Genomic DNA, 25,504 nt, shown 5'->3' on the forward strand with positions numbered 1-25,504 from the left:
CAGGGCAGAGCCCCAGGAGCCGGTGGTCCCCAGGGGTGGGGGGCAGAGCGCCAGGAGCCCAGGCATGAGAGGTGCCTCCTCTGGCCAGGGTTGTGAAGACCCTCCTGGTCCCAAGGCCAGTATCACAGGCACCTGGAGGTGGGGGCCCCTCTGCAGGGGCAGTAGGGCCCTTCAAGGGCTGAGCAGTGGAGGAGGCCCCTCCGACCGGCTGGCACCCCCAGGCCAGGGAAATGAGCGAGGGCACCTGGCCTGGGAGCAGCAGCAGGGTCAGGCCCAGCTCCCCCACCGCACCCTGCTCCCCGCCCCCCACTCCCTCCACCCCCCCCCCCAGCCCCGGGAGCAGGGAAGGCAGCGGGCAGCGGGGCTGCATGACCTGGGCACCTGTCTCCGCAGACCGGCAAGCTGAAGAGCTACTACACGGACCTGGAGGCCCTCGCCATGGTGACAGCCGGCCTGTGCCACGACATCGACCACCGCGGCACCAACAACCTGTACCAGATGAAGTAGGGCACCTGGGGCCCGCCGCCTCCCCTCCCGGGAGGGCCCCCGGGGCTCACCCCACGGCCAGCCGGGCATCGGGCCCCTTCCCTGCGGGGCGGGGAGGGCCCAGGGGCCTCTCGGGCTTCTAACCGCTGCTCGTTTTTGATAAAACCTCCGTAACAGATCCCAGAATCCCTTGGCCAAGCTCCACGGCTCCTCGATTTTGGAGCGGCACCACCTGGAGTTCGGGAAGTTCCTGCTCTCAGAGGAGGTTCGCGGTGTTTCCTGGACCCTCGCCTGCGCCCCCGGCGCCCCCATCCGCGTCCACACCGCGCGGCGTCCGGGGGCGCAGCAGGCGGGGCTCGGACGCGGGGTGGGTGGGCTCGGTCCGAGGCGGGCGGGCGGGAGCCGGGCGCGGTGTAAGGGTCCCGGGCCGCGTGCTCGTGACCCGTGGGTAGAAGCCGGCCAGCGAGGCCCGGAGGAGCGGACGGACGACCCCCGGGAAGGGGTGGGGACGGCCCGGGGCGCACCCGCGACAGGAGCCCCTCCCGCAGACCCTAAACATCTACCAGAACCTCAACCGGCGGCAGCACGAGCACGTGATCCACCTCATGGACATTGCCATCATCGCCACAGACCTGGCGCTCTACTTCAAGTGGGTCCCGCGAGGACCCCCGGGAGGCCGGACAGAAGCCCGCTTTGTGGGGAGGGGTCCGGGCAGACCCGGGGGGGGAACCCCAGGAGGCCGGACGGGAGCCCGCTGGGGGGGTGGTCCGGGCAGACCCGCGGAGACCCCAGGAGGCCAGACCGGAGCCCGCTGCGGGGGGTGGGGGGGGGGGTCCGGGCCGACCCACGCCCTCCCCACGGCCCCACTAGGCATAGACTCCCTGCATCATTCCTTTCCTAGAAGGGTGTGGGGCTAGGATCCAGGAGCACGCATAGGGGCAGGTCCTGCATGGAGTGAGGGGGTGGAGTCAACTCTCTCCCCCTTGTTCCTGGGGTTCAGGAAGAGGACAATGTTCCAGAAGATTGTGGACGAGTCCAAGAACTACGAGGACAGGAAGAGCTGGGTGGAGTACCTGTCCCTGGAGACAACACGGAAGGAGATAGTCATGTGAGCAATGGGGGTGGCAGGAGGGTCTCTGCCCCTGGGTGGCTGGTTGCTCCTGCAAACCTACCCCAACACGACTAGGAGACCCCGGGGTCCTGGAAGCTCCAGAATAAGAACAGGTCATCTCTTAAGACTTTGATGCCTCAACACAAGTGCTCCATCTTACTTGCTCCTCATTTTCAGGGAGGACAGTGCAGGATTCAGGATCAGACAGGCCATCTCCTTAGTTTGTGGACTTTGGCAATAGTTTACTCACTTTATGAGCCTCCACTCCTTCATCTGCAAAGTGGAGCCTTAGAAGTGCGTCCTCCACAGGCGGGTCCCAGAGACCCAGTGAGGGAAGACGTGTACGTCCCCAGCACTCAGAAGGCGCCAATAAACACTGTTGACTTTAGGTTGTGGCTGCAGGGGAGTGGGAGTGTGGGGGCTGGAGTGGTGTGCACAGCAAGGCCGTCCACTGGTGGGAGGACACGGGGCCTTGGACCTGTGCCACCGCAGTCTCCCGGCCTCTCAGGGGCAGGAGGGTGCAGGGGTGGAGGGAGGCCGGTCTGGGTGTACCTGGAGTTCTGTTTGCCTGCAGGGCCATGATGATGACAGCATGTGACCTGTCTGCCATCACCAAGCCCTGGGAAGTCCAGAGCAAGGTCAGAAGTCCCGCGGGTCCCCGCCCTGTTGTCACTGCCTCGTGGAACTGCATCTAGGGGAACCTGAGACGGGAGACAGACCCATTCGTTTGCAAGTGGTGCTGAGGGCTGCCGCCCTGCTCTGGGGTGGGGTCAGCAGCCACCACCGTGGAAGGTGCTGCTGAGCATCAGGCCCAGCTGGGATAGTGGGGGCCCCAGGGATCTGTGTGGAGAAGACCAAGGGCATGGAGCCTCCTGGTGGGCTTCAGGACAGTTTCTGACCCAGCCCTGAACTCCACAGGATGACTGCCTCTGTGTGCCCCCTAGGTCGCTCTGCTGGTGGCGGCTGAGTTCTGGGAACAAGGTGACTTGGAAAGGACTGTTCTGGATCAGCAGCCCATTGTGAGTATTGCTTCCAGAATCTTCTACCCCCACCATAGTCCTTGGGAGCCTCAGGCCTGGCTTGGTGCAGACAGGGAACCCTCGAGGGTTCTGGGGTCCTGGGGCCTCAATCTCACTTTATGGTTTCACGTGAAATGAGCCAAGTGTGAATTGAGGTGGTTCGGGATCTGGGTAGAGTTGCGATGCCCGTGCAGAGGTGGAAAGTCGTTGTTTAAACTGGCAGAACCAGGCTGTGGCTCATAACCAAGAGCCTCCATGGCCCAGGCGGCTGCATGGTGAACCCCGGCTGGGCCATAAGCTGCTCCAGGAAGCCCCAGGCGGAGCAGGCCTGGCCCACAGGGAGAGTGAAGGGCCAGAGGAAGCCAGTGACTAGAGTCCAGGGGCCCACAGGGTGGCAGATGGACAGTGCTGGGGTCTTCAGGTCAGCAGTGTGGGGTCAGGATCCCAAGGGGACAAGGACAGCATAGCGCTGTCCAACAACATGTGGAAGAGGTGGAGAGAGAGTTTGTGTCACAGTCAACACCAGTCAATGTATAACTCTCTGAATGCAGGGTGGAGAAGGCTTTGGGGCCAGATCCAGAAGCAGGAAATGATCCCTGACCAACCAGCAAACTCTTTGGGGGGAAGGGCAGGCAGCTCATTTGTCCCCTCTGGGCCAGGCCTCTAGGGTCCTGCATGGCTCACCCTCACCACACCAGTGCCGGGAGGGTGGCTCACTGTGAAGGAGAGACTGACAGGAGGTAGCTGGGGGTCTGAAGTCTGTGGACACCGAGGACAGCTCCTCCAAGCACATCTGGGGTTTGCCCCACAGGAGCATGCACCGGGTCTAGGGTCAGCACCATGGATAGGTCCCGGAGGGGTTGGCTGGAGGAAGGGGCTGGCAGAGCTCCAGCCAGGGCTGACCTGGCCTGAGCCCAAGGATCCCTAGCGCAGCTCCCTGGGAGCCCAGAGGACATGCGACGAGCCAGCACCATGGACGCTGACTGGGCTGCCCCGGAACAAAGCCCGATGGCTCAGAGGGGCACAGGGCGTCCTGGATTTCCCCTTCCAAGGGCCAGTGTCTATCAAGGCAGACTGGTCCCAGAGCCAGGGGCTGTACCGTCATCCAGTAGCCGCTGCTCAGTCTGTGTCCATGGACATGCTCACCTAGCTGGGGCGGGACCCAAGGGTCGTGGGGGCTCAGAGGAGTTGTCGGGCACACCGGCCACCAGCACCTCACTGTGTCTCTGCTCTCCCCATAAGCCGATGATGGACCGGAACAAGGCAGCCGAACTCCCCAAACTGCAGGTTGGCTTCATCGACTTCGTGTGCACGTTCGTGTACAAGGTGAACAGGGTTCGGAGGAGGAGGGCGCTGGTGTGGGGCCACCTGATTGCCCAGTGCCGCCCTGGCCCCCATTCTCCTCACATCTGCACTTAAAATCTGGAAACCTCAGTGTCACCCCAAGGGAGTCCTCTCCCACCCCCGCCCTCGCCCGGTCGAGGTGCTTTCCCACCAGGCTCTCTCCCTCTGGGAACATCCTCCCCCCACCTTGAGGTCTCACCTCAAATGTCCCCTCCCCAAACCCCATCTAGGGCGCACCCCCCATGGCCTGCACATTGTTTTTTGGGGCACTGACTTCGATTTATCTGCAGGTGCACTTGCTCGGTGTCTATGCACTCTGGGAAGATGGGGATGGGCCCACCTGTCACAGCTGGGTGTGCCCCATCCAGCACATGCATGTTGCACAACTGACGAGTGACCATGGGACACCATGATGAGGACACGGGGCAGGGGCTGTGATGTCACAGCTCAGGGGACTGGCCAGCAAGTGAGGGGGTCTGACTGCAGAGCCCCTCCCAGTGCTACCCAACACATCCACGGGCTCCACTCACTCTGGTGGCAGGGGCAGCGGGGGCTGCAGGGGCCAACCCCACACTCCAAGGAGGAGGTGGACTGGTTCTGAGTGAAGTCATCGCTGACTGGGCCCGTCCACTCCCCCCCTCGGCCCCTGAGGCCACTCGCACTTCCCTTTACTGAAACACCGGCTCCCTTTCCTGCTTCCACCACAGGGCTGCAGGTGCTGGGGAGGAGCACAGCCCCTAACCCTAACCGTAACCCTAACCCACCGTGGGGCTCCCCTCCCACTGCCTTCCCCAGCTGCATCCACACGATCCACAGCTGGTGTGTGTGTGCGTGTGCGCATGTGAGCATGTGTGCATGCACGTGTGTGTGCATGTGTCCATGTGAGCGTGTGCACGTGTGAGCATGCGTGTGAGCATGTGTGGGTGTGTGCGTGAGCATGTGCATGTGTGAGAGTGTGTTCACATGTGAGCACGTGCATGCATGCATGTGTGAGCACGTGCGTGCGTGTGCATGTGGGAGCGTGTGAGCATGCGCACCGTGAAGTCTGCTGTGTGTGAGAGACAGGAGAAGGAGCCACAGGACCTGCGTGTCCACCGAGCCTGCCCATCCGTCTGCCAGGGACTCGTCTTCTGCAGTTACTTTGCACTCTGTTCCACTAAGACCGTCTGTGTCACGAGCCTTCACACCCACAGCTCCCCATTCTAACGTCAAGAACACAGACTCTGAGCCCCCTCCCTCTTCAAGGCTTTGCTGGGAAAGTGACATCTCAGTGGTCCTCCCTCCTCCCGCCAGGCGGGCCCCCTCACGGTTCTCCCCCTGGGGAAGCCCCCATCCCAGCCCGCCCAGGAGCTGTGGGAGGTGTGGTCTGACTTGATTCCCTTTCCAGGAGTTTTCCCGTTTCCACGAGGAGATCCTGCCCATGTTCAACCGACTGCAGAACAACAGGAAGGAATGGAAGGCCCTAGCTGACGAGTATGAGGCGAAAGTGAAGGCCCTGGAGGAGAAGCAGGAGGAGAGAACAGGGGCCAAGAAAGGTCTGGGTTCCGCTCCTGCCACGGCCTGCAGGGGGCGGGGGGCTGGCACGTAGCTAATCCCCAAGTCAAAGTGTGGGAAGAGACAGAATCAAGCAACCGAGTTAAATTTGGAGAAGAGGCAGGTTTCCCACGGGCCTGTGGTTGGCGCCCTCAGATTCCTCCCTGAGGAGGCAGGTGGGGAGGCCCATCCCGTAGAGCCGGCCCTGCTAATTCAATGTAGCTCGCATGCTCGACTACAAGGATTTCCTCTTGCTCCTAGCCGGGCACTCTCGTTTTCTCTAAGGAAGTAACAAATCTAGTGTTACTTCTTTTATAAAGGGGAGGAAAGCCCAGTTGAAATATCATGACCTCTTAGCAGCTCTTCTGGTCCACCATCAAGCAGCAGTTCCCTCCTAAGCAACTCAGAAAATCTACCTATACTTCCATGCCACCCTCAGAAACAAAACAGCAGACCTAAAAAAGACAAGAAGTGAGCTAAGAGGGAAGAGTCAGGTGTGCATGCCCTTTCCCTGTGCTGTGTCAGAGCTTTTGTTTCCTTTGCCTTGGTATTCCCTGTGCTCGGCCACCTCAGCTCAGGGACTTTTGTTGCTGTTCCCTCCAGGTCCCCACTATGGGGAGGCAACCAAGGTAAACAAGACGGTTTCAGATTGTGGGAGGCCAGCACTGAAAGCGTCACCAGGCTAAGATAAGAAAGGCTGAGCCACAGCTAATCAGCTTAAGCTGACCACAGACCCACGCTCTGCCCTTCCTCCTCGGGGCTGGTAGAGGACACAGCAGAAATGGGGGAGCCAGGCCACTGTCCACACGGTTCTCACTCACCCTCGTGTCTTCTCATGCAGCGGGCACAGAAATGTGCAATGGTGGCCCAGCACCCAAGTCTTCTACCTGCTGCATCCTGTGAGCCAGTCAGTGGGGTCCCACGGCTCCCTGGCCCCTACACCCGCTGGGACTGTGCCTCTAACCATGTGGTACGAGAGGTTAAGAAGCCCAAGAAAATGACTGAAGACAATTTTGGATGTTTTGAATTTTTTTAAAGTTTGTGTTTTTATAAACTAAAGCCAACTTTGAATAACTTGCACAGTGTAGCCTACCTTACGCTCATCCATCTTTTGGATACATAGTAACACCACCGAGAACTCTGAAAAGGGTCTGTGAACTGTGTCTGAAAGCACTGGGTGGAATCTTCACAACTGCACATGTGTTTATGTGTATATGAGTAGAGAGAGGAATACATAGATGCTGCTTTCCCTCCGGTTTAGGAAAAAACTTATGACCAGAAGTTTAGAATAAAATAACAAGAAAACAAGTTGCCCTTTTTTTACGTGGCATAAACTACAGTGGAGGGTACATGGTATATGACCCATTGGAAAACCCTGCCAGAAAGATCAAGGCCATGAGTAGAGCAGCAATCAGACTTGAGTGATCAGTGCAGCAGTAATCTGCAGTAGACGGTCTGAGTGGAGCTGCTCTGAACCAGACACACAGACCCAGACTGGGTGGGCCTTATGCAAACACCCGTCTTCTGCCCAAGTTCACAACCGAGCGTTCCCATCCGACAGCAACCACACACCTCCAATGCCTTACTGTCTGTGAGCCAGGAAGATAGGCACAGTCAGACCCAAACTGGGTACTAATCATCTGGCAGAAATTAAGGACTTTGTTAACAGGTAGTGTGCGCTCCAGAGCATTTGTTCCTGACTCTGAGAGACCCCTCCCAGCTGCAGGTTTAGGCCGCTGGCTGTAAGGCCAATTGGGCTGCCACCTAGGCCCTCTCCTAGAGCTCCCGGGGGGGGGGGGGGAGGAACACGCCCCACAGCCATTGCTCACAGGAAGGAGGGGCAGTTTTTCCATCTCAGCAGTCAGTGACAGGGGCCTGTGATGGAGGCAGGGGCTCGTCCACGTTCCCAGAGGGTCTCAGCACCAGCCATCTGCTCTCAACTGGATCCCACCCCCTCAGGAGGAGCCCACCCTCACCTGAGGCTCACCCAAACCTCACCTGAACCACAAACAGGACTCTGAAGTGCTCCTATGCTGCTTCTGCTCTTCTTATTTGCAAATGAACTTATTTTACCAATGAACTGGGGCTCAAAGCCCAGGAAATCTGCTCAAGGCATAAGCCGGGAAAGAGCAATATTCCAACACCAGGCGTCAGGGGTTAAAAGAGCACAGCCAGGAGGGGCGGAACAGGCTGTCTGCTCAGGCACCTCAGACCCAAACCCCTGAACAGCTTATGCAGACTCCAGCCTGGTCCTCAGGAGGCCACGTCCCCTCCATGGGGTCAAGGGGAGGATTCGTGAAGGGGATGGCGATCCAGGTCCCAACTGTAAGGGCACCAGGCCACCCCCAGCCACCAACATTTGCACTGCCCACTCCCTGCCCTGTTCATCCAGGGGTCTGGGTCAGGGCTCAGAGGAGAGAAGACCAAGCAGCACCCGTGTCGCCCAGGCCAGCTGTATCTCCATTACAAACTGCACTCTTTGGGGATCCTCACCTGGACACCCCAGAGAACAGGTGACACAGTTTCTGTGCTTCCTGCCCTGTTTGTGCACTGCATCCTGGCTCTGTGACGGGTGACTGGTTCTTCTGAAACCCCCTCCCCATCCCTACCCGACATAAACCAAGGAGGACAGAGTACAACACTGAGCTTGAGTCCAGAAATCAGACAAGTAAGACAGTAAAGAGAGCCAGAGCATCACCATGCAGAAAGCTTTATTCGTCCACACTGCTCCGGGAGAGAGAAGGGCTCACTTGAGGATGCTATCGTCTTGGGCTGAAAGGTTAGAGGAAACACTCGTCATTCCATGCTCAGGCGATCCACAAGGACCCAGTGTCTAATTCCAGGGGAGCCTGACCGTGCTCTCCTTCAACCCTCATCCATGGTCGTCCTTGTCCCTGCTCCTGTGACTGGAACTTGCCATGGCAGTCAGGGGGGAAAGTGTGCCTGGGCCTCACCAGAGGCAAGGTGTCACCGTGTCCCCCCATCATCCATGATTCTGCTCCCCTCCCCCCCGAGGCCCCATGGGACCAGTCCTGGATGAAGGGAGGCCGCCCCTCCATCCACTATGGGGCTCGCTCAGGGCAGCAGCTGTTTCTGAAGATCTAGATGGAGAACAAATCCATAAGAGTCAGTAACAGGGGTACCTTCTGCCAATTCTCTCTGGATCCGTTTCAGCTCATCCTGCTTCTTCTTCTCCTCAGCTGCTATCCGCCTTTCCTCTTCGGCCCGAGGTTTCAGGTAACCTGTTTGAGGAAAGCAGAAGGGGAGGGGGAGATACTTGCAATTAACTTCTTCACTGAAACACCACATAAAAGGAACTTAGTCCACACGCAAAGCTACCTTCAGGTGCACTGTGAACGCCAGACGCACCTGTTTCCTCTCCTTTACCTCGATGGAGGTGGAAGCCTGACCTTCACCCCTCAACAGAGAGCCCAACCCAGAGGGCAGCTATGGGGTCCCCGCTGCCACCAGGCACCCTGCACCACACGCCCTTCCTCGCTTCAGCCTCTGTGCCACAAGGGCTGCTCGGGTCACGCCGCACCACTCCAGCACCCACTGGGCTCCAGTTTTCAAGAAGAACTGAGTTTTCCAGTTCCCTGGGCGATGCCCAGCAGCAGCACATACTTTGGGTCCTTGCCACCCACACACCCACCTGAGCTAATGCACCCCTGCCCGAGCTAATGCACACCTGAGCTAATGCACCCCTGCCCGAGCTCACACCTGAGACAGTACACCCCTGCCGAAGTTAATGCACACCTGAGCTAATGCACCCCTGCCCGAGCTAATGCACCTCTGCCCGAGTTAATGCACACCTGAGATAATACACCCCTGCCGGAGCTAATGCACACCTGAGATAATGCACCCCTGCCCGAACTAATGCACACCTGAGATAATGCATCCCTGCCCGAACTAATGCACACCTGAGATAATGCACCCCTGCCCTAGGTAATGCACACCTGAGCTAATGCACCCCTGCCCGAGCTAATGCACACCTGAGATAGTACACCCCTGCCCGAGCTAACGCACACCTGAGATAACGCACCCCTGCCCAAGCTAATGCACACCTGAGCTAATGCACCCCTGCCCGAGCTAATGCACACCTGAGATAGTGCACCCCTGCCTGAGCTAATACATCCCTGCTCGAGTTAATGCACACCTGAGATAATGCACCCCTGCCCAAGCTAATGCACCTCTGCCCAGGCCGCGCTCAGCGGTCAAGCCCCCCCTTTCTCGTCCTTGGCGCGTTTACTTCGCTGGGGTTTACTGGGGGCCCGGGGAGGCCGAACAGGCTCGAAAAGCCCCAAGCGCCGCCCGGTCGGCGGGGACAGCGGTCACTCACTGTAGCGCTTGGCTCCGTAGGCGACGCCGAGGAACAGGGCGGAGTAGCGGCCGAGCTGCGGGGAAAGGGCGGTCAGAGGGGCGGGGGTGAGAGGCGCGGGAAAATGGGGGAGGGGGCCGGAGGACGGGGTGAGTGTCGCGGGCTCCGGGAGGATGGGGGAGGGGGCCGCAGGACCCGTTGAGGGTCGCGGGCTCCGGGAGGATGGGGGAGGAGGGCGGAGGACGGGATGAGGGTCGCGGGCTCTGGGGGTCGCACACACGAGCCCCACGCGGAGCCGAGCACCCGGCGGCGCTTACGAAGCCTGGTTCACCTTGATGAGCGGAGAGACCTGCACCGGGGGCACCATCTTGTCCGTGACCTTCGCACCGGAAGCACAGTCCAGGGCCGAGGACGCCGCAAGGGCCCGGGAAGCCGTGGAGACGCAAAAGCGTACTCGGGCTAGCGCAGGCGCTGTCGGAAGAGCGGCTGTGGGGCGGCGCCCTCTGGCGGACAGAGGGGAGAACGGCGCCCGCCCGCTCAGGGGTGACGTCACCAGGCGCGCGTGAGGTCCGCGGCGCGCGCCTCGGGACCGGCTGCGCATGCGCGATGGCTGGACGGTGCGGGGAGGTTATCCTGGTGTGCGACCCCGGCCACCCCGCCGGGTCCACCCCGCGACCCTTGATGTTCTCGGCCCAGGGTGAGCGCACATCGAGGCCCAAGCACCATAGGTCTGAATAAGTGAAAAGTATGAGTCAAGCTTACCACGTGCAGACGAGAGTGCGCTCTGTGCTCTTGCCCTGGAGGTTGTCCGGTCACAGCGGGAAGTCGGGGACGGGACGGAGCCCCAACCTGCAACCTGGAGCGTGGCCCCACCCCGCCCAGGGCTGTCCAGGAGCGCACCGGCCGGTCAGCCCTGAGGACGGCCGGGAAGGGGCCCGAGGCCCTGGGCAGGGAATCTGGGGTCCCAGCACTAAGTGTGACCGGAGTGCAGGCCAGCGCCCTTGCCCTGGGGCCCCTTGTCCCCAGGCCCCCAAGGCAGGCCCTGTGCCCCTAGGCCCTCTTGTCCCCAGCCCCGATGCCCCCAGGCTCCCTGTGCCACTAGACCCCTTGTCCCCAGGGCCCCATGTCCCCAGGCCCCCTTTCCCCCAGGCCCCCTTGTCCTTTCCCCCCAAGCCCTTGTCCTCAGGCCGGCAAGGCAGGCCCCGTGCCCCTAGGCCCTCTTGTCCCCAGGCCCCTTACCCCCAGGCCCCTCACCCAGGGAGGGGGTGGCCATGGTTGGCCCCTCTGGACTCACAAAGCCCCTTCCTGGGACCACACTGGCTTGGCTGCCCCCTCCAGCCACCCCCAACTCCCAGGCCCAGACCCCAGCAGAGCAAGAGCTTCCTCACCCCAGGATCTTCTCTGGCAGAGAGGGCTGGGGTCTTCCTGGGAGGACCACCCAGCAGAGCCTGCTCCCTTGGTCTCCCTGACTCCTGCTTCAGGACCCTGCAGTCCCAGGCTCCAAGGTCCACCTCGACTTGTGCCTAAGGGACTGCTGAAGCCCCAGACAGTACCTCACTCTCAATTCTGCTGCCTTCTGCTCTTCGGGGGCTCACACCTGCGGGATACTCTGTCTCCCTCAGAGTTGCCACCCATCTCCCCGAGCTCTGTGGCCAGCCCTGGTGAGCTGGCCCTGAGATAGCGTGTGGCAGCCCCTCAGGGGCACCATGTGGCCCAAGGTGTGCCCCCTGTGGCAGGTCCCCTGTGACACTTGCAGCCACCTCTGCAGCAAATACCACGTGGCTCAGAGATGTGCCCGAGGGACCCCACCCAGCCTGACCCCCTCATCCCTGGGGCTGGCCCCCCGGGCCCTGAGGGCTCGTTCTGCAGGTGTGAAACTGCAGAGTCCTGCCTGCCCACTTCGCTCTACCCCCAGCTTGGCCTGCAGACCCCACCCTTTCCTGCCCCCAGCCCTGCACTCCCTCCACCAGGGACCAGGGCATCCAGCCTGACTCTGGTGACCTTCGACCTTGGGCACTGCCAACAGGCACTTGGGCCGGGTCCCCAGACTGCCCATGGGGCCACAGTGTAGTGGGAAGACCTGGCTGAGTGCTGGCCCCAGCCCGGCCCATCTGTGCCGCCCTCCATCCCAGAAATGTTATCCTCCCATGTGCCAGGCAAGGAGCTCCCAGACATGGGGACAGGAAGGGTGGCCCCAGGGCCGGGGTTGGGGGCTCTGGGACTTCTCTGCCACTGAGGCAGGGAGGCAAGGGCACACAGAACATGCTGGGGGAATGCTTGGTGACTGGCCGCCAGGGCCCCTCACAGGGACTTTGTGCAAATCTGGGAGAGGCGCCGCTCCCTCTGGCTCCTGCAGCCCCCCAGGCCCTCGGCCCACGTGCAGGAGGCCCTGGAGATTCACAGAATCCAGGAGAATGAAGGCTCCAGGGCGGGGGCAGGTGAAGAGGTGCCTGGGAGGCTGGGGACCCTGCTGGGTGGGGAGGAGGGAGGCCTCTGAGTCACTGCTGGCTGCCAAAGCTCACTCTGCAGTTGTCAGGTCCCCCGGAGGCCCTGAGCCTGTCCTTGTAGGGAGTGGCAGCCGGAGTCTGAACTGTCCCGGGGGACTGGGCAGGAGCTTAAGACAAGCGACACGGGCAGGGAGGGCAGAGACCATTGCATCAGGCAGACCCAGGCATGGTGAGTGTGTTACATGTGCACACATGTGTGGGCATGAGTGTGCACATATGCTTTCATGTGTATGTGCATGTATGTGCATGTGTGACTGGATGAATGTGTGCACATGTGCCACGTGCATGTGTATGTTTTGCCTGAGTGTGCGTGCACACAAGCTGAGTTTGTGTACATGTGTGAGGGTGTGTGTGTGCTGGGGGGAAGGGAGATAAGTGCCCATGGCTGCCCCGGTGACAATCTGGGGCCGAAAGATGGGGGTCCTGGCGGGATCCCAGGAACAAGCCCACCTGCCTGCTGGCCGCCTGCACAGTCCATTTGCTCCCCGGACACTCAGAGGCCCAGTTGACTCCTGGCTAGACCACAGACCGAGCAGCGCACAGTTCAGGATGAGGCCTGGGCATTGCTCTGAAGGGCCTCTCGGGCTCCCTGTGCCCACGCCAAGCACCTGCAGCTGCCCCAGCCCAGGACGCAGCCCAGGAACCCTGGAGCCCAAGTGCCTCGTCCACCCATCCTCTTCGTTAAGCCTCCCAAAACACCTGGGTGCCCCCCAAGGAGAGCCCCAGCCAGCCTGGGGGACCCTCAGCCTCGGTGTTCTCATCTCAGGCCAGAAGGAAGACCAAGAAGAAGGAAGCAGGGGCCCTTCGGGCATCTTTCAACGTCTTTTCCAACTTGGAGCAGACCCAGATCCAGGAGTTCAAGGAGGTAAGGCTCTGCCCTTGTCCCGGGAACCCTCCACCCAGACGCTCCTCCCCGAGGGGTCCCCTGGGAATCGTCACGCAAGTGACCAGAAGACCCCACGTGAGCCTTGCCCCAGAGCCAGTAAGAGTGGGCGCCTGTCCTCACGAGGTGCGGCGGGCCAGCAGCCCCGTGACCCTGGCCTCGGTTCCAGGCATTCACACTAATGGATCAGAACCAAGATGGCTTCATCAACAAGGAGGATGTGAAGGACACCTACGCCTCCCTGGGTAGGTGCCCCGGGCAGAACTCCGCCAGAGCCCACTGCGGAATGTCGTCCAGCCTGAGAGCCTGGCTCTGCTCCTCAGCCTTCGAGCCTGATCTGAGGTCCTGCAGGCTGTGAGGAGGTGGGCCGGGCCTCCCCCGAGGAGAAACTGCCCTCCAGTTTGATCAGGGCTGGCAGAGGACAGCACCAGGGCAAGACGGGAGTGGTGGCACAGCCCAGCATGGGCATCCTGGAGCGGGGAGGCTGGGACCAGGGCTTGGGGGTGGGTGTGGTGATGCCCCAAGGGACACAATTGCATGGGGGAGGCCTGCCCTCCTGCCCCCAGACACAGTAAGGAGGCCCAGGAACAGAGCTGGGCGAGGTGTGGAGGCCCCTCGTGCTCCTCTGAGGAGCCGAAGGCTGGTCCTTTCCTGGGCGCAGTACAGCCTGGCCCACTGCCCTCCCCACCGACACCCCATTTATTCTGGGGTCACCTGGAGAACAACGAAGATGGGCGGTCGTGTGGGGCACCTGCCCGTGGGGACAGTGGACAAGTCAACAAGGACGGCTGGGTGACATTCCTGCCCAGTGACCCCCGCGTCTGTGACAGGCAAAATCAACATCAAGGACGGTGAGCTGGATGTCATGCTCAAGGAGGCCTTGGGGCCCACAACTTCACCACGTTCCTGAACACGTTTGGGGAGAAGCTGAGCGGTGAGCGCAGGCCGGTGTGCCAACATAGTGCATGTGTGTGTGTGTGTGTGTGTGTGTGTGTGTCTGTAGTTAGCTCCTAACACTTAGAAATCCAGACGTTTCAAAGAAAAATCCAAATTTTCGATCTCTTGAAAAGCCCTAGGACCTGGCATTCTGGTCTCATACCTGTGGGGCCACCTCCTGTCTCCTACTGGTGGTGGCCTCTGTCCCTCACTCGCTGAGCACTCACCCCAGCTCTGGGCCTGGCGGGACCCTGGGGACCCTGAGAATAGTCCCCCAGGGCAGGGGCTCCAGGGGCTCCGAGGTGCTCAGGAGCAGGAGGCCATTCTGGCCGAGGGCACGGCGTGCACAGAGGCAAAGCCCGGGCGGCAGGGAGCAGGCCTCGGGCCCTAAACGCCCTTGGTACGGACACCGAGGAGACCATCCTAAACGCCTTCAAGATGCTGGACCCCAACGGCAAGGGCAACGTCAACAAGGACTAGTGAGTGTGGCTGTAACACCTGGGGCATCTCCCCACGTCTGAGGGACAGCAAGCCCACCCCCAGCTTCCGGGACTTGAGCAGTCACCCCCAGATCCTGAAGTCCCTCAGGGTAACCAAGGGCAAAACCAGTCCTGCCCACGCACGGCCCGGCTCCCAGTGACCTGGGTGGTGACTGCCACTCAGACATCACTGGGACTTTAGCCCCTTTGGGGCTACTTCGACCAAGCCCTGGGAAGGGGCATATTTGCTGTGCCAGACACTTGCCTCTAATCTCCCTCAGTCTCCACCCCCCTGGGCAGAGCCCCCCAGGTATAGGGACCCCTGAGTGTGCAAGTCAGGCAAGGCTCCCTGGGCACCTGCGCTGTGAGCAGCAGACAGTGTGGACTGACTGACTGGTCATAGGGCTCCCTGGGCGGCCCCTCCAGCTCTTGAGAGAAGCCTAACTGGGCTCCCCGCTCCTTGTCCTCAGCATCAAGCGGCTGCTGATGTCACAGGCCGACAAGATGACCTCTCAGCCCCCACCCACCGCCTTTGCTCTCCCCGAGCCCTCCGTGAAGGACATGCATGGCCCTCAGGCGAGGGGGACGCCGAGTGGCTGAGCCCCAGCCCACCCCTTGCCCTGCAGTGCCCCCCTCTCCTCCCCAAGCACAGAAACAAGGCTGGAGCCGGCTGGAGTTCAGGGCCTGTAATTCACTTGCCAGCTGCCACCTTGGGGACCCTTTTGCTCCCTCCCTCTTGCCTGGGCCTGACTCCCCCATCAAACCTGCTCATAGGTCAACCAGATGTTCCAGTTTGCGACCGTGGATGCTATGGGCAGCCTGGACTACAAGGCGCTGAGCTACGTGATCACCCACGGGGAGGAGAAGGAGTGAGGGGTGTCCCCCGCCCCCACCTGGGCTGCGGCCAGTTCAATAAACATGAACCCACAAACCTGCCTGCGAGTATCTGTAGGGGGAGGAGGAGGTGTCCACCTGGGAGTGGGAGGGTCTGCAGGGTGAGTGTCTGCCTGTGGGGCCCTCCATCTGCTTCACCCTCCCAGCCCAGCCTGGCCCCACCTGCCCCCCACACCTGTCCTAGCACCCAGGCTGGGGGTCTGGTCACTCAGTGGTCAGCAGAGGTTGAGAGACGCTCTGGGATGGGCTCCTTCAAGGAAGGCCTTCCTCCACCTGTCCACTCCAGACTCATCCATGCTGGGGGCCCTCAGGACCCCCAACCCGTGCAGCTCCCCCTCAGCCCATGCCCCTCATACCCCCCCATACACTGCCCCTGCACTTGCCACCCTGAGTCTGGCCTGACCACTGGGCATCCTGCCTGGTCAGTGGCTGCTTGTCCACACAGCAGCAGCTCTTCTTGCTACAGCCATAAGGTCCTCCTGGGCCACTCTGCCATGCCATGGGTGTGCCGAGGACCCCAAGTCCTTGTGGCATCTGCAGGATGCTGACACCCTGTCCCAGGCTCAGCCATGCTGGCACAGCCAAGATGACCAGGGCCGGCCTCTCCCGGCCTCCCCTTCACGTCCCCAGGCGTCTTCTCGACAGACCAACTGCTCCCTTGGCCTCTGGACCTCTGCTGGATTCCTTGTGACTTCTCTGCAAATCCTGGGGGTTCTGGGGGCTGGGGGCTCCCAGGAGGAGGAAGGCAGGGTCAGGAGAGCAGGCTCTAGGAATGAGCTGCCCCTGAGCTTCCTGCAGCATCTGTGCTGGGGGTCATGGGGTCCCAAGGCAGAGCCTCAGGCATGGCTGCCAGGTGGGGTGTGTGGTCCTCGACTGCCGGGCACACGTCCTCCTGGATGGAGGGGCTAGCGCTTGCCTCGGCCTCCAGGCGCCGGTACGGGGTATGGAAGAAGAACACCAAGAAGCAGGTGAAGAGGGTGCACAGACCAGCCATCAGCAGCACGGACACTGGGGAGAAACAGCCCAGTTCTGCCCCGAGGCTCGCCCAAGAACCAGAACTCCCCGTACAGGACCCGGGGTGGCCACAGACCCCACTAACCACAACTACAGAGTGACCCCGGAAACAGATCCCAGCCCAGCCCCAACAGGCCCCAAGGGCATGTTCACAGACCCAGCTATGAACTCCAAGGTCACTGCACCGGGTCTCGGGTCGTGGACGTGCAGCACCACCTCTCTGGTGGCCGTCCCCACTCGCGATTCCCTCTCTGTCTCTCCTTCTCTGTCTCTCTCTGTTTCTGTCTCTCTCTCTCTCTCTCTGTCTCTCTCTGGTCTCTGTGTCTCTGTCTCCTTCTGTCTCTCTCTCTATCTCTTTGTCTCTCTGTGTCTCTGTATCTCTGTGGCTCTCTGTCTCTCTCTCTCGTTCTCTCTGTCTCTCTCTGTCTCTGTGTCTGTCTCTCTCCGTGTCTCTGTCTTTCTCTGTCTCTCTTGTCTCTCTCTCTCTATCTCTGTCTCTCTCTCTGTGTCCCTGTGTCTCTGTCTCTCTTTGTCTCTCCTTCTGTCTCTCTCTCTCTCTGTCTCTCCTTCTGTCTCTCTCGCTCTCTCTCTCTTTCTCTGATCTCATTTTGAAACGACTCACACAGGGGGTTTAGAGGCTGGTTTTTGTCAAGGCCTCAGGGCTGCTCCCTCCATGCTGAGCCCAGGGGCTCTGGCTGTCGACCTCTGACTCCATCCTGCCCTTGCCCCATGGGTGCCCTGCACCTGCCCATCAAGGTGAGCAAAAGGCACCAAGAAAAAAGGGCCCGTGGAGGGGAGGTTCCCAGAGCTGGAGCCAGGGTCAGGGGGCAGCCAGGCCCTGACCTCCTCGCCAGTGCTCTCGGGGGTTCCCGCAGTCCGGGCACTCACCCTTCCAGTCCAGTGGGCCCTGGCCATCCTGGCAGGTGGAGAAGGACGGCTCTGCACGACGCACGGTCAGGGCTGTCAGCAGCACCATGATGAGCACACCCTCGGCCTGCCTGGACAGCCACGAGGCCCTCAGCCCTGCCCTGGGCACTTCTCACCGCCCACAGGGCCAGCGGTCATTCTGAGGACAGTGCACTGCTCCAGTCAGGGCAGGCCCCAGCGGCCAGGCCAGGCCTTCATGGGTGCTCAGAACATGTTGGCCCCTGACAGAGCAGCCCACACAGAGTCACTCGCTGTGTGGCCTGGGGTGGGCGAGGGGAGGGTCTCTGGGGTCCCCAGGGAAGTGGCAGGGGGACAGACACTCACCCCAGCACGAAGATCAGGCCCGCGGCCGCACCCTCACCCACTGGGAAGGAACACTCGACCGCCAGCTCCATCGCTACGGGTGCCACAGAGAAGCCAAAGAGCCCAAACAGTGAGCAGATGACGGCCAGGGCAACAGTCTGTCCCTGAAGTTGGGACACCTGGAAGCAGCAAGCCACACAGAGGGATGGGGCAGCAGTCAGACATGCTGCAGCCTAGACCACCAGACCCAGCCAGGCCTGCACCAGCACCCCATCTCAGCAGCACTTGGAGTTGGGGGACCAGGGAGCCCATCCCAACCGGAGACCAACCCAGCAGGCAGGGCCGGGGCCTAAGACGATCTAGATGTCTGTTCTGGCTGAGCTGCCAGCTGCCTGGCCCCAGGGCACCACACTCCTACCCCTGCAGGGTGGTCTCGGCTCGAGGGGACTCTCACCAGGGCAAAGGCCACACTGACCATGGAGGTCAGACAGAGGCCGATCTTGAGGGCTCCAGTGAAATGCTTGGTCCGGTCCACGTACAGGCCGAGAACCAGTGCCCCCAGCACCCCAAATTCGATGAAGAGAGACTCACAGAAGCCCGCAAATTCCTGGAGGAGGAGAGGAGGCCAGGGGCACCTGGTCATCAGAGGATAGTGCCACCAGGGCCCCAGGAGGAGGCGCTCATCTTTAGGATGTACGCCGTCACCAGAGAGCCCACACAGGGTCACTGAGCAGCACCTGAGTCCCAGGCAGGACGACTCAGAAAACTCGGCTGCACCGCTGGCTGTGTGTAGAGCCAGGGGGTTGTGGCATGTCCTCCCCTGGAGGTGCCCCTTCCCTGTGTCACCTCCACCCCAGGAACTCAACAACTTGTAAAGGGAAAGGCCTGGTTGCTACAGACACCCCTCAGTGCCCATGTGCCCCTGAAGAACTGGGAACATGCCAGCCCGAACCCCACACCCAGGGCTGATGCCAGACAGCAGAAGGCATGGCCCGAGACGCTTAGAGCAGAGCAAGGCCCTCTCCTCTGCATCTCCAAACATCAGACGTGGACCCTTCCCTGGACACCCACAAGATGGGAGCCGTCCTGGGTGGGTCATTGGGAAAGACCATGACAAACAGCACAAAAAGTCCTGGTACCACTGGGCACCACCCCCTCCCCAGGCCACCACCCCACAGTCTGCAGACCAAGTCTGGCATCTGACACGACTGTTCACACAGCGGCTCAATGCTGCCCACCACAACAGGAGGTCACCCTGTCTAGCTGTGGAACCGCAGCACCTGGGGAGGTCCTGGGCCACTCCATGGCCACAGACGGGAGAGAGGGGGAGGCAGACAGCCTGCGGGGTGGGGCCCAGGGCAGGGCCAGCACTCACATTGGAGTAGCCCTTCACACAGAGGACCTGTTCCAGAAGGGCTGAGAAGCTGGAGAAGATGCCGATGCCACCCCCGAAGCACACAGCCAGGATGACGTAGGCCTTGTTCCGCACAAGCTGCAGGGGAAGGGGCCGCTCAGCCCAGGAGCCCCAGAAGGACACCCAAGGGCTCCTAGAGGGCCTGTCCTGCCCCTTATCCTCCTCGGTCCCCAGATCCACCCCAGCTCTGGGATCCCACAGTACTGACCAGCTTCAGCCCATCCAGGAACTTCTCCGAGGTGGAGCAGGCAGCCCCAGCAGAAGGCGGGGTGGGGGGCACGCTCTCCCAGAGGCACGCAGTGGCCAGCAGGCAGGCGAGGCCAGCAGGGATGATGTAGATGCCCAGCTGGGGAGTGGGTATGCATTACTGGACACGTGTGTGTGTGTGCACATGCACAGGCCGTGGTGGACACACGCACACATGCACAGGCACCTCACGCCCGCTGCTCTGGGCTCCAGGTGGCACACTGCCTCCCTGGCCGGCCGCCCCAACTCTCCATCCCCAGGAGGACGTTGGTGAGCCCCAGGGCCTATGATGGGCCTGCTCTGCTTTGCTTCATTTGGAACCCCAGCTTTCAAAACATTGCCCAAAGATGACTTCCACACACAGTGACACAGTGACAGTGACACAGGGACAGCCATAGCCCGACCCTCCCCCAGACTCACTCATCCAACTGCCAACGGGACCTCACTTCCCGCCTCCGTGAATGACCCCAACACTCACCCAGCTGCACAGCTGGAAGCCCCTTGTCCCTCACTGCACCTCCAGACCCTCAGTTCAAGCCTGCCCCTGCTCTCCCACCTGACCAGAGCCCCCAGCCCTCCCCCAGACACTCCAGCCACACCCCTCGTCTCTGGGTTGTTCTGGACCACAGCCCCAGCCCTCCCCCAGACACTCTGGCCACATCCCTCGTCTCCGGGTTGTTCTGGACCAGACTGAATCACTCTCCTACTTAGACACCGTGGGTCTTCCATTGCGCCAAAGGCAACCACGTGCTGCACCACCTGCCACCTGGGATGACCCTCCCCTCCTCCTCCCCTTACTCAGTGGACACACTGGCCTCTGGCTGCAGCTCCCACCTCTTGACCTCAAGTCCACCCTAGGGCCTTTCTCTGCTGGTCCCTGGTCTCCCTCCCCACAAACGCCTCCTCCTGCTCCAGCCAGCCTCTCACCTCAAGGGAGGCCTCTCCCCACGAGGGAGCCTGGTCCCCAGAGCCGCGCTTGACACTGAGAAGTGCCCAGTACTTGCACACACGGAGAAATCCCACATGCACCGAATGTACTCACCCATGTGGCCACAGGGAGGGGCAGGTGCACACTCAGACTTGTGTGAACACATTCATGCACGTGCAAGCCCACCATGCATGCACACACGTGCGCACAGACACATGCACACATCACACAAACACACGTGCATATACCACACATAAACATACACACACACACACGCACATGCACCCACATGTGTGGGTGTGCCTCATGAGCTCCCTCACCATTAAGGGGATATCCTCCTCCTTCTTCACCAGGGCGGGTGACAGCAGGTTGGCCACCAGGATGCCCAGGGGGTTTGCTGGATGGACAGATGGAGACGCGTCAGCTCAGTTGTGGCCAGGCCTGGTCCCCAGCCCACAGGTGGAGCCCTCTGCCCTCTGAGAGCTAAGAGTGCAGAGATGCTGGGACCCATGCACTAAGCCAGAGCTGACCATCAGTGCGACTCACACATGGTGCCGATCATGTTGGCTGTGGCTCGCTGGTGCTCGGGGAACCACAAGGCAGCCAGCTTGGCTGGAGAGAAGATGACCAGGGTCTGGGCCAGGGCACAGAGGCTCTGCCCACCCATGAGGAAGGCAAATGGGTCCTGGGTCCCGATGTCCATGCAGTACAGGCTGCGGATCACACTCCCAGCAAAGTTCAGCCATGCACACAGGATGGTCTGCAGGGATGGGGTCAGGAGCGCTGCCCGGCCAGCCCGGCCTCCCCTCCCAGCACCCCAACCTCCGCCCTACCACCCCAATGGCTCTGCCTGGGGACCCTGGCCTGGAGAGGAGGCGGTGGCTCTTTAGCCCACACTCGGTGACTCTGCTCCGTCCCACAGAGGGCCCTGGTGTGGAGTCTGACTCACCGCCCAGCGGAGCCCGACAAAGTCCAGAACCCAAATGGCCACCACGCCGAATGGGATGGACACTGCAAGGTAGACCAGCGAGAGCCAGTTGATCTGCTCAGTGGAGAGGTGGAAGTACTGGACGATCCTGTCAGCCACAGGCGCGAAGCTGAGCCACAGCTGTGGGACACACACTGGCGTCAGCCCCAGGTCAGGCGCCATAGATCCCATAGCCACCTGTTGTCCCAGGCGTGGCGAGCCAGCCTGAGGGAGAGAAAGTGCCCAGCAGTCCTGTAAGGGCTGGGGTCTTCACCCAGTCACCCCCTGGGATGGCGCCCGGGGGTCAGGGTGCCCAGGCTGCGGACCAGCGCTGTCTTTGTAGGCCTGGTGCTGGGGGCAGTTGGAGGCCAACAGCCTGGTGCGAGCATGCCAGACAGCGAGCTCCGCCAGGGCTGACCGTCCAAGGAGGGCTGTCAGCAGGAGGTGGACGTTCGCCGTGCCGGGGGGCACTGTGTGGCAGGTGGGCGTGAAGGGGCCTAGACTGGACATGGAGCACAGGGGCAGGAAGGGGGGCCGGGGTGAGGGCAGCCAGCAGCCCTGGCCCCCAGTCCCACTGACGTGTAGTTTGCCCAGGTGGGCCAGGCAGAAGAGCATGTTTGGGGGGACACTCAGTAGACACTCAGTGCCTGTGGTGGACGCTCAGGTGGACAAGGGCAGGAGGCAGGGTGGGCCCAGAGCCGTGGAGGGGCCGAGTGCAAGGGACAGCAAAAGGGCAGCTTTCATGGGGCAGGGGGGCAGGAGGGGACTCAAAAGGCACCTCCAGCCTGTCTGCAAACTCAGTGCCTGAGTCCCAGGGGAAGCGCCTGGACCATGTGCTGGCCCTGCCGTGGCCAGCCCGACCCCCGACAGGAGACCAGGCGTTTGGAAGGTGAGACCCTCCCCAAAGCAGGTGGCGTTTCCCAGCCACAGGCACGGTCAGTACTGGGACTCAACCCCGCAGCAAACAGCGAGTGCAGCCGGGTCAGGGGGAAGGCTTCCTGGAGGAGGTGAGACACTGCCTCATCCCTGAAAGACGGGCGGGCCAAGAGGACAGGAGGAGCTTGCCAAGGTTTACCGCAGGAGGAGGCAGGGGAGGGCCGGGCATAAAGGCGAGGGTGTCACAAATCACAGCACAGGATCACTCCAGGGCTGAGACGACCCACACCACACCCTCCCTGGTGGAGGCAGTGAGATCCAGCCTTCCTGACCCAACAGAGCTCTGACCGCAGAGTCTCACATGACAGAGAGCTTGGGCAACAGCTGCCTTTTCTTCCTTTTTTTCAGGACAGAGCAGGGGACAGATCTCCCAGTTCAGAAAGAGCCCCCACACAGGCCCAGCTGCTTCCTGCGTGGCCCAATCCAGCAGAGAGAAAGTGTGGGTCTGTTTCCCAAATCTGCCCTTCTGCCCGCCTCGCCCATCCTCGTTCCTCCCCAGAGCTTGTGGCCGGGAAGCAAGGAGACGACAATCTGTCCCCAGGACACAAGAATCCCCTTTGACCTGCTCCCAGCCCTGCCAGGTGCCCCTCACGTCCCTTTGAGTGTGCTGGCAGCCACCCCACATGCTGGCTGTCACCCAGACCACTGGGATGTCTCCCTGAGCCACTCTGGGGCTGCCCAGACCTCACTCTGAGCACTGCTCCACCTGCCCGTCATGCTGCCCTCTTAGAACCTGGGAGCCCTGGTCACCTGGCTGCAGACGGAGCCAGTGAGCAGCTCAGTGAACTTGGCAGAGGTAAGCCTGATGGTCAGTGCTCACTGCAGTGACCAAGGCAGGAATCACAACAATTCCTGGTGAGATTCTTATTTGCTCCACAATGACTTCTGGATAAAAAGGGAGGGCAGCACGACACTGCCTCAGTGTCCAAGAAACTTCTCAAGTCCATTCTTGGCACCTGTCCACTCTAGGACCTATCAAAGCAGCTCCAGAGGCCGAGGGAGACCCCTGCCCTGCATCCTCAGACCACTGCAATCAAAGCCAGTTCCAGCTTCCCAGTGTCCAGACACAGGGGCCTGGGGCCCAGCCACAGTGGTTAGTCCCGCAGAGAACAGAGATCTCCGGAGTCCTGGCAGACCCCAGGCCCCGGCCATGGATGCTGTCTGTCCTGGCACAGGGCTGGATCTCCACATCTGTCCACGGAGGAAAGGAGAAAAAGGCCCCAAGAAGTTTGGAATGACGTCGAAGAGGGGCTGCTGCCTGAGAACCCCCCCAAGGCTGTCCGCCTGGACTGTCCATGCCTCCCCACCCCATCCCTGCTCCCTGATTGTCCCGCGGCTGCTCAGTGCCTCCCTGAGCTGTGAGTCCTGCTGCCAACTGTGGCTTGGCGTTACACGACTACATGGCGGCCAGATGCTGCCCAACCAGTCCCTGGGGTTCTGTGGGAGGCCGGGTCATCACACACAGGTTCCTTCAGGCACATTTGGGAGGCAGAGGTGGCAGCACCAGGGAGGTGAGACGCGGGTGGTCCAATGGAGCCCCGTGTGGGGCAGCACGGCAGCCTGGTCTCGTGAGCAGGCGGCCACACCAGGATCAGGTATGGGAAGGGTGACTCCAAGCCCTCCCTCTGTTCAAGTGCATGTGGTTGCCTGTCCAAGGGACATGGGGGTGGCCCGGCCTGGGGCTGGAGGCTGGAGAAAAGTTCACCCGCTGAGCCCACCTGTATCTGATGGGATGGGGAGAGAGGAGCCCAAGCCTCTGGGCAGAGCAACTGCAGGCTCAGGGCTGAGCCTGGGGGAGAAGCAGGTTGGGGCCACTGGGCCTCGGTAACTGGCAGACCTGGTTCTCACCGGCTGATCCCCTGATCTCAGAGGTTGTGATGACGAACGTGGCTAAGTCCCTGCCAACAGTGGGGACAGTTCTAGAACAGGTAACGGGTCACTGTGGACCCCAGCTGGTGAGCTATGGAGAGACTGGGGGGCAGATAAGGAAGGCCTCCTGTGAGGGACCTCAAAACTGAGTCAGGAGGCCGGCCCGGTGGCGTAGTGGTTGTTTGTGTGCTCCACTTCGGTGGCCCTGGGTTCACAGATTCAGATCCCAGGCGCAGACCTGCACTGCTCATCACACCATGCTGTGGCGGCATCCCACACACAAAATAGAGGAAGATTGGCACAGATGTTAGCTCAGGGACAATCTCCCTCAAGCAAAAAGAGGAAGGTTGGCAACAGATGTTAGCTCAGGGACAATCTTCCTCACCAAAACAAAATAAAACAAAAAAACCTGAGTCAGAAACCCAGGAGGGTGTCCTGGGCACAGGTAAGCAGGCAGAGCGGACCCTGACCTGACCTGCCCTGAGGGTTTGGGGCTGAAGCAGGAGGGCGGGAGCCAGACTATGAAGGTCTATGCCAGGCGGAGTGGGGGACCACTGGAGGACCTCTTGTCAGCTGTGCAGTGACTTCTAGCCCGTCCTGGCGCAGCAGAGGGACCCTTTCAAAACCACCATAGGTCACAGGACCTGGGCTCAGCCACGAGGACAGACACCTGCCCCTTTTCTCCCTGCGCAGTCACAGCCAACAGAAGGGGCTCTCCTTCCAGGCGCCTCCACATCCGCGTGGTTGCAGGACCCGCTGGCTCAGGTCGCCGACTCCCCCGCCCAGCCCCGTGGTCCCAATGTCCGGTCGGTGGTCGGTCGGAGTCCCCGCAGACCCGAGCCCTGGAGCAGACAGGCGCCCTGGGCGCACCGGGGCCCCGGAGGGTGAGAGGAGCACGCAGATCCTGGCGGGAGGCGGGTCCGGGGCTCCGACTGGGTCGGGGCCTCGGCCGCGCCCTGCACCCCCCACCCCGCCCCGAACCCGCCCTCGCCCGCGTACCGTGGCGTTGGAGCAGCTGAGCAGGCTGAGTACCAGCAGGAAGACCCAGCGGCGCGCATAGACACGGTGGCCCCGCAGCGCGCCCAAGATCGGCGTCTCGGCGGCCCCGGGCCTGTCCCCCGCCGGCCCTGACATCGCCGCGCCGGGTTCGCCGGCTGCAGGAGCGCAGCGCCGACGCCGCGTCCGCCCTCGAGTGGGGCCAGGCGCGCCGGGCGGGGCGGGCGGAGTCAGTCTCCGCCCCGAGGGACGGAGTCACCGCACCGCCAGGTGCGAAAAGGACAGGTCGTGAAGTTGGACCCTCCCCCTCTGACCAGGATGGAAGTCTCCGACACAAAACCAGAGACAGAGTCCCCTCGCAGGGGCAAAGCCGGGTCACTGCCTCTTTGTGGGG

General features: G+C 61.6%; 4 protein-coding genes across 10 annotated transcripts in view; 2 read left to right on the top strand and 2 right to left on the bottom strand.

The window, feature by feature from the left end:
* Window positions 1–6,446, top strand: part of PDE6B (phosphodiesterase 6B) — a 34,846-nt gene extending 28,400 nt beyond the window's left edge. Inside the window, exons 14-22 of the mRNA XM_004432198.3 lie at window positions 394–503; window positions 664–751; window positions 1,035–1,135; window positions 1,487–1,594; window positions 2,172–2,235; window positions 2,542–2,616; window positions 3,859–3,942; window positions 5,348–5,495; window positions 6,335–6,446. Of these exons, the coding sequence (XP_004432255.2) occupies window positions 394–503; window positions 664–751; window positions 1,035–1,135; window positions 1,487–1,594; window positions 2,172–2,235; window positions 2,542–2,616; window positions 3,859–3,942; window positions 5,348–5,495; window positions 6,335–6,396 (840 nt within the window). The 3' untranslated portion in view covers window positions 6,397–6,446. The remainder of the gene's footprint in view (window positions 1–393; window positions 504–663; window positions 752–1,034; window positions 1,136–1,486; window positions 1,595–2,171; window positions 2,236–2,541; window positions 2,617–3,858; window positions 3,943–5,347; window positions 5,496–6,334) is intronic.
* Window positions 6,447–8,187: 1,741 nt separating this feature from the next.
* On the bottom strand, window positions 8,188–10,282 carry ATP5ME (ATP synthase membrane subunit e). Its single transcript, XM_014788802.2, has 4 exons — window positions 10,143–10,282; window positions 9,833–9,887; window positions 8,637–8,735; window positions 8,188–8,265 (listed from the first exon to the last, which is right to left on the bottom strand). The coding sequence occupies exons 1-4, from the start codon at window positions 10,176–10,178 to the stop codon at window positions 8,240–8,242; spliced, it is 216 nt and encodes a 71-aa protein (XP_014644288.1). The 5' UTR covers window positions 10,179–10,282; the 3' UTR covers window positions 8,188–8,239.
* Window positions 10,283–13,005: 2,723 nt separating this feature from the next.
* Window positions 13,006–15,489, top strand: MYL5 (myosin light chain 5). The gene is given in 7 exon segments (XM_004432324.2): window positions 13,006–13,183; window positions 13,371–13,446; window positions 14,032–14,088; window positions 14,091–14,133; window positions 14,536–14,616; window positions 15,087–15,133; window positions 15,389–15,489. Coding segments are annotated over 6 exon segments (393 nt in total). The 5' UTR covers window positions 13,006–13,183; window positions 13,371–13,382.
* On the bottom strand, window positions 15,288–25,282 carry SLC49A3 (solute carrier family 49 member 3). Of its 7 annotated transcripts, none has more exons than XM_087434752.1 (10): window positions 25,114–25,282; window positions 21,292–21,450; window positions 20,889–21,102; window positions 20,663–20,739; window positions 19,377–19,514; window positions 19,130–19,246; window positions 18,230–18,361; window positions 17,776–17,933; window positions 17,413–17,522; window positions 15,288–16,518 (listed from the first exon to the last, which is right to left on the bottom strand). In XM_087434752.1, the coding sequence occupies exons 1-10, from the start codon at window positions 25,246–25,248 to the stop codon at window positions 16,277–16,279; spliced, it is 1,482 nt and encodes a 493-aa protein (XP_087290878.1). In that variant the 5' UTR covers window positions 25,249–25,282; the 3' UTR covers window positions 15,288–16,276. The 7 variants fall into 7 exon arrangements, 6 of the variants coding, with proteins under 6 accessions (XP_087290878.1, XP_004432382.2, XP_014644286.2 ...); XM_004432325.3 differs by having other exon boundaries at window positions 18,209–18,361; window positions 25,114–25,281; XR_015553025.1 differs by having other exon boundaries at window positions 16,431–16,518; window positions 17,413–17,518; window positions 18,209–18,361.
* Window positions 25,283–25,504: the final 222 nt, after the last annotated feature.

Source organism: Ceratotherium simum, chromosome 8, assembly GCF_057802395.1.
Source record: "Ceratotherium simum simum isolate JZ-2026a chromosome 8, ASM5780239v1, whole genome shotgun sequence".
NCBI classification, from domain to species: Eukaryota; Metazoa; Chordata; class Mammalia; order Perissodactyla; family Rhinocerotidae; genus Ceratotherium; species Ceratotherium simum.